This window comes from Prionailurus bengalensis, chromosome D4, assembly GCF_016509475.1.
Source record: "Prionailurus bengalensis isolate Pbe53 chromosome D4, Fcat_Pben_1.1_paternal_pri, whole genome shotgun sequence".
Classification (NCBI taxonomy): domain Eukaryota; kingdom Metazoa; phylum Chordata; class Mammalia; order Carnivora; family Felidae; genus Prionailurus; species Prionailurus bengalensis.
The window spans coordinates 42,184,099-42,199,034 of NC_057359.1; the positions used below are offsets into that span (position 1 = coordinate 42,184,099).

General features: G+C 33.2%; 1 protein-coding gene across 3 annotated transcripts in view; it reads left to right on the plus strand.

The window, feature by feature from the left end:
• Positions 1 to 14,936, plus strand: part of CNTLN (centlein) — a 315,203-nt gene that overhangs the window by 157,226 nt on the left and 143,041 nt on the right. For all 3 annotated transcript variants that reach the window (XR_006295095.1, XM_043566783.1, XM_043566781.1), the window contains exons 9-11: positions 1,537 to 1,713; positions 3,542 to 3,667; positions 13,901 to 14,022. Coding sequence is in view for 2 of the 3 variants with exons in the window: in XM_043566783.1 (XP_043422718.1) it covers positions 1,537 to 1,713; positions 3,542 to 3,667; positions 13,901 to 14,022 (425 nt within the window). In the remaining variant the exon portion in view is untranslated. The remainder of the gene's footprint in view (positions 1 to 1,536; positions 1,714 to 3,541; positions 3,668 to 13,900; positions 14,023 to 14,936) is intronic.

The following is a 14,936-nucleotide window of genomic DNA, read 5'->3' on the forward strand; positions in this document are numbered from 1 at the left end:
TTCCATTTTATTCTAAATTTTTGTTTCACCTTGAACAACTTCTTTAAAAATACCTTTGGTAAATGATAGGATATTAATATATTCTTCATAATTTTATTTAAAGGAACCTGGATAAGAGCAGGTAGCTTTTGAAAACTGTTCAGATTGCCAGCTCAATCAAACGGAATAGTTATAAACATTGTAAATTTGCTTACACGATAGGAAGAGAAAATAAAATAAATAATAGTCATACGGTGATTACAGGTGGGAGGAAAGAATAGGGAAAAATCATTTACAGTTTGAAATAAAAGTGCTTGAAGTATTTTAATTTTATATTTAAAGAACGGTACTGGAGTAAGTATTTAATAGATTGTAAATGTGGTAACTACAATATAAACAATGCTGAGAAAAATATTTAGCAATATAATAAAATGACGGTTGGAAAACAAATCAAGTGATTTAAATAGACAAAAGTGTAACAATGTAAATAAATCAAAGATGACCTCTGTCATAAATAATTAGAAGTTTGAATTAGGGCAGTTTTTTTCCCTATTCCCTAAAAAAAGAAAAAGTTAAAACCAGAAAAGGGTAAAATTTTCCAACATTGATTCAAAAAAGTTAAACGTGTATTCTTCTGATAGCCCTTAGGAGTATCATTTAGGATGGATAAGGTTTCCACATTTTAAATGAAACTATTTTCAGGGCTGCTTGCTCTATATCCAATATTAGAATCTTGTGATTGTAATCTTGACTTTCTTTGCTGGAAATCAACAAAAACTTTGTTTGCACTATGATTTAGTGTTTTTGTTTTTTGTAAGTGGAGTGCTTAATTTGAAATACAGTATGTGCATGGATTTTAATGGTCTCAAATATATTCAGTTGAGATGGTAGTAGAATTTTATAAAATGCTGGTTTTTATGAACTAACATTTCTAAAAGATATCCTACATACTTAATTTTTCTGTGATTTTTTCTTATAGCTACAATGTGATGCTTACCATTAACAGATTATCTGACATAGTAATAAATTTTAAGAGAGTATTAATGGACTGTATTGACTGAACATATCAGAGTCTTTTGTGTTGATGTTATTAAATTATGATACACTGAAAGACAATTAGACCTATAGTGCTGTTGGTTTCCTTTTACCAGGTTTATATTCAGTGGTATTATATGATGACTCATGATGATCAAATGGTGGCTGGAATATTTTGTGAAGAAATACATATGTGTATAATTGTATTTTTGAAATAATTAATTTACTTATGAGTGGTATAATTCTAGCAACCGTGCTTTAAATTTTTTCTTCGGCAAATCTGTATAGCAATATTATTTGGGAAAATATTTATACAGACTCTCGGCTATTTTATTGGAAAATGCCATTCTGTTAGGATAATAGAAGTTTAGCTAATTCTAGTTTATAGTTCATTATTGAAATGAAATTTTCCTTCTCTGAATACTTATTTATATAATGTAATATTATGGATAAGTGTTTGCACATATATAAATAATATACAAACATGCATATATATTTGCACTTAACGCTTTTTTTTAATAGGTATCTCAACGGCCATCTTTATCGAGCTTAGAAACTTTAATGGTCTCACAGAAGTCTGAAATCGAGTATTTACAGGAAAAACTAAAAATAGCAAATGAAAAACTCTCAGAGAACAAATCTAGCAACAAGAATTCCTCAGAGAAGGGCATCTGGACAAGTACTGAAGGAAAACATAAGGTAGGGACATTCTGTCATTTTGTGAATTTGTCAGGATGAGGCTGGCAAGACAAGCAATGAAGTTAAAAAACAGCAGCATTTACTTCTCTGCTTATATTTCTGGAAGCTTGAAAAATGTTATATGCCAAATGCTTGATAAAAAATTGTTGTGAGTAGAGAGTTTTCCCCTTTGAAAAACTAAACAATATATTCCTAATTTAATTAAATATATTAGCAGTAGTATAGCTGTTTGCAGTAGATTAACATTCTTAGGTTAAAAAGTTTTGCTAAGTATATGCCTCATGTATCTAATTTATAGCTAAGCTAATCTAGGTAAAAAATCGTTTTAAAGTAGCATTAGTTGTTAAAAGAAAAATATATCTTAATGTTTCTATTTCATTCAGATATGATATTTAAAATACTGCCCATGTAGATATAAACTATAAAGTGGAATTTAACATCAATTTATGGAATTTTATAATTTCATATTTAAACATGTAGCAACACAGAAAATAAGCAAATTTTCCATAGCATGTTTCTCATTTATTAGTGTCTAACTTTCCCTTTTTGTAGTATTTGTATTACAGTATATATACACTATAGTATGTATTCCTGTTAGGCTGCAAGAGAGTCTATGAACATTGACCAATATAAAAATTTTATAATATCACATTGTAAATATGTTATTGTATAACATTGTAAATATGTAAATTCTAGATACATAGAAAAGTAAGAAAATTTAGACATATTTTTCTCACACTTGTTACTTCAGCATAGAAAATTTTTTTTATAAACAGAATACTGTGTTTTTCAAGATAATTGTTTTTAATTCTTTCCATTTTTTTCTATGAATAGAACTGTCTTAATAAAGGAAGTATTTAAAAATATCCAAGTTACTATTATAGTCTTATTTACTCCCTGTAATATTATTAGTAGTTTTCAGAAGAGTGAGCTTTATATATGTACATATGTATGTATTTATTTATTTATTTAAACATAACTTCATTAAACATTTCTTGCCATTTTGGAGTAGTTTCAGAGTATTGAGCTTTATTTAAATGAAAGAAAACATTCCTAAAATGGAGATACATTATAGTTCTGATTTGGTTGCTTGCTACATTGCTGAAGTTAAAAAATGAACCACTTTGATGTTTCGTTGCTTTTAACAAAAGTCAAGAAAATGAGAGGGATATTTGGAACAAAATTTTCTTTCTTTTTCATAAGGACATGCAGTAAGTATGAACAATATGTTGCCCAGCTTAATAGTTGCTCTCACATATTCCTTCTCCAGATTGGTATATGAAGCTGTACATAATATAAACACACATTCTTGTCTCTAGTTAGCCACATTATAGTTAATGACCATATGGTCATTATGGTATAAGATCTACTGTCTGTTGTATTTATATTCCTCAAGCATATTGTTCCTTCAACTTCACAGTGTGTTAAACTATTTCAAAGGGAAAAAAATCCTTTCCCTCTTGTTTCTGGTTGTCCTATCAAGTGTAACCTTGGACCCTTATAGAGCAATTAGACCAGCCTCTATCCCCTCCTTTGTAATGAGGTTTCTTGCATTTCTGAGTCTATAACCCTTTAGTCTTCCCTAATGGGACATCATTATTCTGAAAGAAACAATGTAAATGTAAATGAATATTCTCATTAACGAGTCACAGAGAAACCTTTAGCGGTAGCACTGTGGTAATTCCGCTTGTTATTTCTCTGGTATTCCATGCAGGATTTTTTTTATAATTCATTATTAGTATTCAAAATTACTTGTTCTTTAATTTTGCATGTCTTTCATAATCCAGTGTTCCAACTAGTTCAACCATGTCCTTGTTTTATTCTCGAGGAACCACCTGTGAAACGTTCAAGGTCTTTGTCCCCAAAGAGTTCTTTCACAGACTCAGAGGAGCTGAGGAAGCTGAGGAAAGCTGAAAGAAAGATTGAAAACTTAGAGAAGGCGCTACAACTAAAGGTGAACATTAAATCATTTCTTTAGTAATAACCTTGCAAAGATAAAGATATACCAAAGTAAACATTCCCTTTACAAATCACTGCTTATCATTTATCTTTCCTGAATTTAATTACGTGTATAAAAATGTATCATCGGTTGGTCTTGCGTCTCAGATTTCTTAGGATAATAAAGTAACAAAAAAAATTTGCTGCTTGTAAGTAAATATTTATCCACTACTTTAAAATTGTTTGGAAAAAAATAAAATTGTTTGGAAAAAAATAAAATTGAAAAAAAATAAAATTATTTGGGAAGATTTTGGCTTAATATTGGGAATAAATTTCTTATAGCTCCTCAGAGACAAAAAAAAAATAGAACTATAGCAAGTAGAGAATTTTTCATAGTTCTCTATATGTGATAAGCATATAAAAAGAAAAGTGAGTTAAAAACTATAATCACCTAGCTCAAGTCACTTACAATTGTCCTTTAAAGACAAATTACATAGTTAAAATGGCAAATATGTTATTTTTTCCATTTGACTATATTGAGGGCTTTCATTTTTTCTGAATTTAATATGGCTAAACTTGTGATTCTTTATGCACGACTACCCAAAGGCCTATACTATTTGAGAAGTAGCCATTTAATTGAATCTCAAATAGTTTTAAGACATTTTATGACAAGACCATTGTTTAACACATGATTAGAATCCAATACATTTAAAGCTCAGATTCTTTGTCATATAATATAGGTTATTCTTTTTTTTTTTTTAATTTTTTTTAACATTTATTTATTTTTGAGACAGAGAGAGTCAGAGCATGAACAGGGGAGGGTCAGAGAGAGAGGGAGACACAGAATTCGAAACAGGCTCCAGGCTCTGAGCTGTCAGCACAGAGCCCGATGCGGGGCTTGAACTCACGGAGTGCGAGATCATGACCTGAGCTGAAGTCGGACACTTAACCGACTGAGCCACCCAGGCGCCCCATAATATAGGTTATTCTTAGGGAGAAAAAAGTTTGACTTATATTATGTGTGCTGTGAAATAAGATATGGTTTTGAGGTATAGTTAACCTAAGCTACAATTAATACTTTTTTCTGCCTTTCCACTAAAGAATAATTTATATTTATACAGAGTTAAACTTTAGTTCTAAAAGAAAGGAAAATTATCATCTCTTTTTCTACAAAAAATAAAATGATCAGATGACATCAACTTGCTAGTATTTAGCCTACTTGAAATTTATACACCTGGAGTTACTGATTTATTTACTTGGTTCATTTATTATTATTATTTTTTGTAATCTCTGTACCCATCATGAGGCTTGAAGTCACAACCCTGAGGTCAAGAGTCACATGCTCTTCCAACTGAACCAGCTAGGTGTCCCACACCTGGAGTTATTTGCTAATGCGTTTGTTTACTCAATAACAACTTACTGAGCAGTGCAACTAGCTTAACAAGTCACTTGTAAAAAAGGAGACTCTTAGATAACTATCATTCAAGACCCTTTCTCTAGTTAAGAAGATGCTATATGAGCAGTTTGAATCTAGTACATACGTGTAAACATGGGAGTACACACAGGATATTAAGGGCATGTTTAGGAAGCCATGTTATCATCTTCCTCCTTTTGCATAATTCTTGAAATTCACATACCAAGGCTTCTATCCTGTATTAAACTGGGTTCTTCAGAGAAACAGAACCAGTAGGATAGAACCCTTTCAGTTTTCCTAATGAGGTGTCATTATTCTGAAAAAGATCTATATCTAATCTATATCTATATATCTATATCCATCTATCTGTCTATCTCAAGAGAGAGAAAGAGAGAAACAGACATAGATAGACTGATTTACTATAAGGAATTGGGTCATACAATTATGGAGTCTGAGAAGTCTAAGATCTACAGTTGTCAAACTGGAAAGCTGGAGAGCCAGTGGTATGGTTTCAGGCTGGGTCCAAAGGCCTGAAAACCAGGAAGCTGATGGTATAAGTTCCAGTCCCAATCTGAATCTGAGTCCAAAGGGACAAAACCAATGTCTCAGCTAAAAAGCAAAAAAAAAAAAAAAAAAAGCATTCTTTCTTATACAGCCTTTTATTCAACTCAGGCCTTTGGTGATTAGGATGAATCCTATCACTTTGGGAAGGACAGTATGCTTTATTCAGTCTTCTGATTCACGTGTTCCTTTTGTACAAAAACACCCTCACAGATACACCCAGGAAAAATGATTAACATAATATCTGATCAGTCAAGTTGACACATAAAATTAACTCACATATCCCACTCAATAGTAACAGATCTCCACGTACTTGCCCCCAAACTCTCTGAGTCTTGGACATGGCAGGAAGGAATAGAGCAATTAAGATATTTTTAGATCTATCCTCTTCTACCTCTTGAATTTCTTGCTTGAAAAAGAGTCTCAGAAGCATTGTACTAATTTCTTACTGCTTTTTCCTAACAACTACACTTTTGGATGAGGCTTCAAGCTTATTTTCAGAGTACAATTCTTTCTTCACACAATTTCTTTTTCATTTATACTTCTTCTGTATTCCTTTTTGAAGTTGGTTAGTGATAATTATGAATTTCAAATGTATGTTTTCTTCTATAGATTTGCAAGATAAGGGGAAAATGCGAGCAGATGTTTTTCACTGTATTTTGTCATTTAGTAGGAAAGGATTTCTTGTTTTGAAAGAGCAAAATAGTTGAGTGAAAAAAGCACTATAATCAAGACCATTTATCCAAAGAAGTAGGTAAACAAAACCTGTAAAGTAAAAGCAATTCCAAAGAGAGTGATTGGGTCCAGGATACTTTTTAATTTACAGCCTTATTTTAGTAAGTATACCTATCATATTTAGTGAAGACACGAAACTTCTTCCTGTATTTCTCCTAATTAGGCTTTAGTATTAATATTATTACTGTTGCTCAAGTGCATGTGAATATAAGGTAAGATAAGAATTAATGATGTGTCTGTAGTAGTTTCTTGGGGCTGCCATGGCAAACTACTACAACCTGCCTGACTTACAAGAACAGAAATTTATTGACTCAAAGTCCTGGAGGCCACAAAGTTCCAAAATCAAGATGTCCATAGGATTAGTTCCTTCTGAAGCCTGTGAGGGAGAGAATCCATTTCTCTCTTCTAGTTTCTAATAGTCACAGGTGTTCCTCCACGTATAGATGGCACTCTCCCTGTGTCTTCATACTTCACACCATCTCCCCTCATTGTGTGTGTCTCTCTGTGTGTCTAAATTTCTCCTTGTTATAAAGACACCAGTCAATTGGATTAGGGCCTATCCTATCCTAAGGATCTCATTGTAACTTAATTACCTCTGTAAAGACTTATCACCAAGGGGTTAGTACTTGAACATACCTTTCTGAAGGGGATTTATTTCAACCCCCAACAGTGTTTTATGGTTTTTAATATGCATTTTTTGGTCATGGTGCTCCTTTTGTAGACCATTACCCGTTAATACCTGTTGATATTTATCATGGCCTTCCCATATTAGTATTCTATTGAATACTGCTCTGCCAGAAGCTAATGGGAATATGACAGAGAAAAGTGTTCTGTGCTCAATTATCATAAGCAGTGGATTAAAATCTCTTTTTTTTCTGTGAGCTGTTAAGATATCAATGTGTATTGTGAATCTATAGAAAGGTATAATTTATTTCCCAGATCTACTTGATTATATTAATAATAGGTATATTAATATACCTATTAATATTTCACAAAAAACTATTGTCCATGGAAGCTACCTGTTGGAACTACTAAACTAAACACATACTCCATGGCACAGTAGATAGCTGTGAGCACTGAGGCTGACACGGGGTTTGATCCCATGAACTGTGAGATCGTGACCTGAGCCAAAATCAAGAATCAGATGCTCAACTGACTGAGCCACCTAGGTCCCCTGCAGTAGATATATTTAGGTCCCAAGTTGATCACCAAGGTGGAGTGTAGGGAAAGCAGGACAAATAAGCTTCTCCAGATAACCTCTACCATGGAACAATGTATGTGCACTTTGATATATTGAAATGATGCTCCTTACTGTATCAGTAGTAAGTCATGCATATTATTCTAATACTAGTAATGAATTATGTAAAAATATTTGTACATTATCTTGTTTAGCTTATTTCTGTGAATTGTTGTACATATTTTCAAGATGAGTGACCAATGTTGTAAATAAAAGAACCAGTAGTAATAAAAGAGTTGAAAACTGTTATTCTAAACATCCCAACCATTTCCAAATCCTGACTTCCTAAGTGTAGTGATCTAACAATGTATGAACTATAATTTGGAAAGCAATGCATCTGAGTTTTATGAAATCTTTACTATTCTTGGGATCACTAATGCCATGAATCTCTGTTTTATGGACTTTAATGCATTTGATAACTTGATTCTATTAGCACTTTTCTATACCATTTAATAACATCAGTGTGTCCTTTGAATATAGTTTATATGTCTTTTTATTTTTCAATGCTCTAATATGCATTCTTTATACATTCAACTTTATACACTTTGCTAAAATTAATCATCCGTGGAATCCTTGGTATTTTATGAAAGGTTTTCCTTTTTTTAACTTTTTAAAAACCTTGCTATTATTCTATGAAGATTGAGCCACTGTTTTATTAACAGTACTCATATTCTTAGTTTGCCTCATACCTGTCATGGAGCCTTTGACCAAATTAGTAGATTAGATCAAGACTCATTTTTATTCTTATGAACTCAAAAGTAAAATTGCAGGGGCGCCTGGGTGGCTCAGTCGGTTAAGCCGCCGACTTCGGCTCAGGTCATGATCTCGCGGTCCGTGAGTGTGAGCCCCGCGTCGGGCTCTGTGCTGACCGCTCAGAGCCTGGAGCCTGTTTCAGATTCTGTGTTTCCCTCTCTCTCTGACCCTCCCCCGTTCATGCTCTGTCTCTCTCTGTCTCAAAAATAAATAAATGTTAAAAAATATATTAAAAAAAAAAGTAAAATTGTAGATACCATGAAACAAAGTCCATTGTTACAATCTTTTTATTTTCTAATGTTTTAGTCCTTCACACTTGTTTGTATATAGAAATTAGAGCCTCTAGTTTGGCTAGTTTAATTGCAAAATATAGTGAAGGTGGTCAGTAAGTGTTTTATTGAGTGATCTAATTAATAAATGGACCTAATTCAGTGACTGCCCTTGGCATATTTTTGAGTGTCTCCTCTTGGGAAAGTGTAGTGATTAGTGATATTAAATATATCTTTCAGTCTTTACATTTGATTTTGTTATAAGATCTTTGGGTACGGTATTTCCCAAATGAAGTACTATGGTTTTGACTTAGGCAATTATAGTCAAATGAGACTTAAAGAATCATAATCCAAACTATGGTTAATTTGTATTTGTTATAATATTATAAAAAAATATTTTGATTATTCTTTCTACACATTAAATATTTCTTTTGAGATAGTTAACTTTTGCCTGAAGACTTCAGCTAAATCTGTTCTTGCACTAAAATAGGGAAAAATGTTTTTCTTTGAATATATATTATCTATCTATGTATCTATTTATCTATCCTATATTTACATATCTCTATAATTCTGTCTATTTGTAAAGTAGGCCAAAGGAACAATAGTCTCTAGGACTTATTTAACCCATGTGTTAAAATTTGTTAGTAGCATTCTCAAAGGACAAATCTATGGATGAAACTGCATTTTAAAATAATAATTGTTATAAATTATGCCTATCAAATTGATTTGTGAAATAATCCCTAGTTTACTTTCATTTGTAATAATTTAGATCGTAGTAATTTTATAAGGAATATGTAAATACTCCAGCATTAGTTGTAGTGAATTATGAAGCATGCGTTATTAAAGGAGAAAGCTCCTCTATTAAACTACTTTCCCATAATCACTACTTAATGGAGGGAGTCCCCTATTTCAATTACTATAGAAAAATCAAAACTATTTGCTAATATGAAATACATTACACCAAAGTTTTACAGAGGTGTCTACGGTGAGTGCTTTGTTTAAGTATTATGCCTAAGACAGAGTCTGGCATATTGTGGGTGACATTTAGGACTCAGGAAATTTTTATTGAGTCTTAATCTTTGGTTTAATAGCCTAAGATAAGAACTAGGGAAAATATTGGGTATAAATTCAGTGGTTAGTGGAAGCTGAGACAGTACTGTAAAATGCTAAAATAATGATAGTACTAACAATAAGAAACTCCATTTGTTCCATAGACTTAACAGAGGATTTTTTGTGAAAGACAACACAAAAAATCTGGATATCCCATTTGATTAATTTTTACTTGTTGGGCAGTCTTTTATTTTTTTTTTTTAATTTTTTTTGGGGGGGGGGGCTAAAACACTTTCAATAACCATCACAGGTAATTTTGATGCAGGTGGTCAGTGGGCACCACTATAATTGAATGTTTTAACATCAGTTTTATTTTTATTTTTATTTAATTATTTTTGTAGCTTTATGTAATTTAATTTTTTATTTTTTTAAATTTACATCCAAATTAGTTAGCATATAGTGCAACAATGATTTCAGGAATAGACTCCTTTGTGCCCCTTACCCATTTAGCCCATCCCCCCTCCCACCACCCCTCCCATAACCCTCAGTTTGTTCTCCATATTTATGAGTCTTTCCTGTTTTGTCCTCTTCCCTGTTTTTATATTATTTTTGTTTCCCTTCCCTATGTTCATCTGTTTTGTCTCTTAAAGTCCTCATATGAGTGAAGTCATATGATTTTTGTCTTTCTCTGACTAATTTCACTTAGCATAATACCCCCCAGTTCCATCCACATAGTTGTGAATGGCAAGATTTCATTCTTTTTGACTGCCAAGTAATACTCCATTGTATATATACACACCACATTTTCTTTATCCATTCATCCACCGATGGACATTTGGGCTCTTTCCATACTTTGGCTATTGTTCATAGTGCTGCTATAAACATGGGGGTGCATGTGTCCCTTTGAAACAGCACACCTGTGTCCTGTGGATAAATGCCGAGTAGTGCAATTGCTGGGTCATAGGGTTGTTCTATTTTTAATTTTTCAAGGAACCTCCATACTGTTTTCCAGAGTGGCTGCACCAGCTTGCATTCCCACCAACAATGCAAAAGAGATCCTCTTTCTCCGCATCCTCTCCAACATCCTTGCAACAGTTGTTGCCTGAGTGGTTAATGTTAGCCATTCTGACACGTTTGAGGTGGTATCTCATTGTGGTTTTGATTTGTATTTCCCTGATGATGAGTGATGTTGAGCATTTTTTCATGTGTCGGTTGGCCATCTGGATGTCTTCTTTGGAGAAGTGTCTATTCACGTCTTTAGTTGTTGGGCAGTCTTTTAAATTCTTTTTACTCAGAGCTTCTAGGGACTCTTAACACAGACTTTTAATGATTCCAAAACACTGGGTTTATATGTAATCATTTCTAAGAAATTCATTGTAAAATAAGAGTTTGTGGGGAAGGAATTTGATTCAATGAAGAGTAATTAGAGAAAGCTATTTTAGAATTTAACAAAATATTCAGCTTAACTATGTTCATTTGAAAATTGTGTTTTGGGGGCACTTGGGAGGCTCAGTCAGTTTAAGCAGCCAAGGTTTGGTTTGTAAGTTTGGTTTATGAGTTCAAGCTCCATGTCGGTCTCTGTGTTGACAGTGCAGGACCTGCTTCAGAGTCCCTCTCTCCCTCTCTCTACCCTTCCCCTGTTCGTGCTCGCTCTCTCTCTTTTGTGTGTATGCTCTGTCTCCCTCCCTCTCTCAAAATAAAGAAGTAAACTTTAAAAAAGAAAAGAAAATTGTATTTTGACATGAATCTTTTTAATACCTATACATTTCTTATAATTATTTTATTAATAAGTTTATAGTATATCCTGTTTAAAATCCTAATAAATCTGATTAGTTATTAAAGAATTCTAATAAACACAATGAACTTATCTTCATTTATGAGGAAGCAACATTATTAATTATTACTTTTCTATTTGGTTAATTTAAATTATTTCACATAAGATTAGAAAGCTTACCATTTACAGAAGTAAAGTGATATTTGGATTGTTCACCAACAGTAGGGAAAACTTAAGGTCAAGGGTAAATCATCCTGGGGTGCCTGGGTGGCTCAGTTAGTTAAGCATCAGACTTCAGCTAAAGTCATGATCTTGTGGTCTGTGAGTTCGAGCCCAGCATTGGTCTTTGTGCTGACAGCTTGGAGCCTGGAGCCTGCTTTGGATTCTGTGTCTCCCTCTCTCTCTGCCCCTCCACCACTCACACTCTGTTAATAAATAAACATTAAAAATTTTTTCTTAAAAGGGGTAAATCATTCTTTTGTCTTAGAATAGGAGAGATATAAATAGCTTTTATTTTAAAGATGGAGAAACTGGGACACACTGAATTTAAGTAACTATGTCAAGATAAAATGTACTAACTGTGAGCAGGAAGAGTTGAACTCTTATCAGCACTTAACACTCTGCATGTAATAGACTCTTAATATATGGTTCTTCAGTTGAAATGAACAAAATTCAATTCAGTATCCTGAATTTTTAACCATGGTATTAAACCGTGCTACTCTTTAGCAAGTTTGCAGTATCTGTAATCTGTTTATCTTCTAAAACTCTTCAGGATAACGTTTATTCTGATTGCCCCTTTCAAGTGATGCCATTCTCATGCGTTTTCATCAAGCACTTCCATTTCCAGATGGCATACAGACGCTTGGTGCACACAGGACTCAGATACTTCCTAATAACTACTTGAGAGATTTATTGAAGTTATCCTACTAGACCTACATTCAAAGTGGAATGACAAAATATCCATACTGTTGAGACAGGTAGAATTGCAGTAAAATAATGCAAACTCTGTTTCTCACTGTTGAGATGAGAGGTAGATGGTTCAGGAATCCATGAATTTGGCTTCTTCATGATAAGGACATCAGTTAATACCTGGGAAAATGAAAGGGAAGAAAGCTAACTTCTGCTTTATGCCTCTACCGGGCAAGCATAGTGCCAGCGGCTTTACCTGCATATTTGCTCATTTAATTTAGTCATCATTATTTAAATCTCTGTGCTCTTTTCAGTATTTTACAGAAAAAGAAATTGAATTAATTTAAATAGTATTCTTAAGACTATTCAGCCAACATGAGAAAGCTCCAAGAATAGATTTCAGATTTTTCTGACTGCCACGTGCCTACTCATTTCACCTCACCATAATGTTAGAGAGTACCTGTTGCCTCCACTAAATAACTATACAGGTTCCTTCATATAGAAATATGAAAAAGTTTAAAAAACAAATTTGAAATTCACATGGTTAAATTCAAGGAGTTACTTTACTTTGAGAAACAGTGCGTATGTAACATAAATACATCCTCTAGGAACTGAAAATTTGGCCTTGATAAGTTCATTTTGTGGGTATATCTAAATGAAGACATATTTCATGTACTCTATTTTGAACACTTAGAAGTTGTTGACTTTAATGGCATAACCCAGTAATGTTTCTATGACCTCTTCAAGAGTACAAAGCCCAGTTCTTCCATTTCGATTCTGTACAGTGCAGCCCAGAATATTACACTATGCTACTTCAGACATAGTCCAAACTGATTTTTTTCCTCCTGTGTAATCCCTATGCTTTGTATTAAGCGAATCATAAATCCATGGGCAGAAGCATTGATCTTACTACGATTAGTGTTTTTACACTGATTCTATGCATTTATAATTATGAAAATAAAATTTTGTTATATATAGACTAATCCTTTTGTTGAAAAAGAAATTAAAATTCTGTAAAATTGACTCAAATATCTGTATGTGTACTAATTGATTACAGGGAAAGGAATGAAACTAATTTTTTTTTCAACATTTTTATTTATTTTTTGGGGAGAGAGAGAGACAGAGCATGAACGAGGGAGGGGCAGAGAGAGAGGGAGACACAGAATCGGAAACAGGCTCCAGGCTCTGAGCCATCAGCCCAGAGCCTGACGCGGGGCTCGAACTCACGGACCGCGAGATCGTGACCTGGCTGAAGTCGGACGCTTAACCGACTGCGCCACCCAGGCACCCAGGAATGAAACTAATTTGACAGCAAAATTTTGAAATTACTAAGCTTAAAAAAATGCAGTGCGTCTGTTGAATTTACCAAGCAAACCTATTTTGTGACTTTAAGAATCCTTCCCTTTTTTCTGTTTAATTAAGTATTACAAATTAATTTATATTTACTGTTTACTTTCAAATTTCATATTTAGATGGGCAACCTTTTATTTGCAACATTATACTCATACTTTTTAAAACTTGTGTACTTGCTTTTTTGTGTTCTACAGAGCCAAGAAAATGATGAGCTAAGAGATGCCCATGAAAAACGCAAGGAAAGGCTACAGATGTTACAGACCAACTACAGAGCAGTAAAAGAGCAATTAAAACAGTGGGAAGAAGGCAGTGGCATGTGAGTTACATAGCTCATAAAGGCATTTCCCTAAATATTAAATGGAATCGAGTAGCATCGTATAGGTGTTTTAATGGCTTTTGTTTGATTTTAAAGAAATTACATGGTATTCAAATCTTTCTTGTGAAGTTTTGAATCGATAATACAATAAATGAAAGCAGATAAATATGCTAGCAATAACTATAGATATTCCTATCATTTGCAGATTTCGTAATGTAGGTGATTATGAATTATTGTATACACTTAAATATCAATAGAGTAGATTAGTAAAGTAGATAACTTAATGCAAAATTAGTTCATACCCAAATGATTGAAAAAGTAAATAAATAAAATAATGGTAATACAAAGTTTATAACTCTTTAATTGAAAGACCAGAGAAATATGAAATTCACATGTATAGTTAAATTAACTGTCTTAAAACTACTTCAACCTAGTATGCAATTTGAAAATCTTTACTATCCATCAGTTTGTTCTGCAGCTTATCTGAATGAATTGGCGGTCTCAGTTCAATTGCTCTGAACAGGTGTTCAGATCTTGGTTAGTCGTAAGTGGCTCCCCTGTTAACAGTATCAACAGAGGGCAAAGGACTGAATGAGTACAGAAAATCTACTACCCTCTCATCTTTTGAGATGGATCCTTTAGGGCAATGTTGATGATACACATTGGTCTGTTCTGTAGAGAAATACTGTTTCTAAATTGGCCAGTACAGCACTTTTACAAAATAAAAACGAAGAGTTTGTTTTATGTACAGAAAATGAAAACATAAAGGGCATTTGGCATGTTTTGTAGGTAATTGTCACGTCTAATTTTTTTCTTTTGGAGAATGGAAAATGTTTCATATCACTTGTCAGTAAAGTAGTGATAAAGCAATTTGTCCTGCATTTAGCCTCTGCTCACCTAACTTTAGTAGTCAC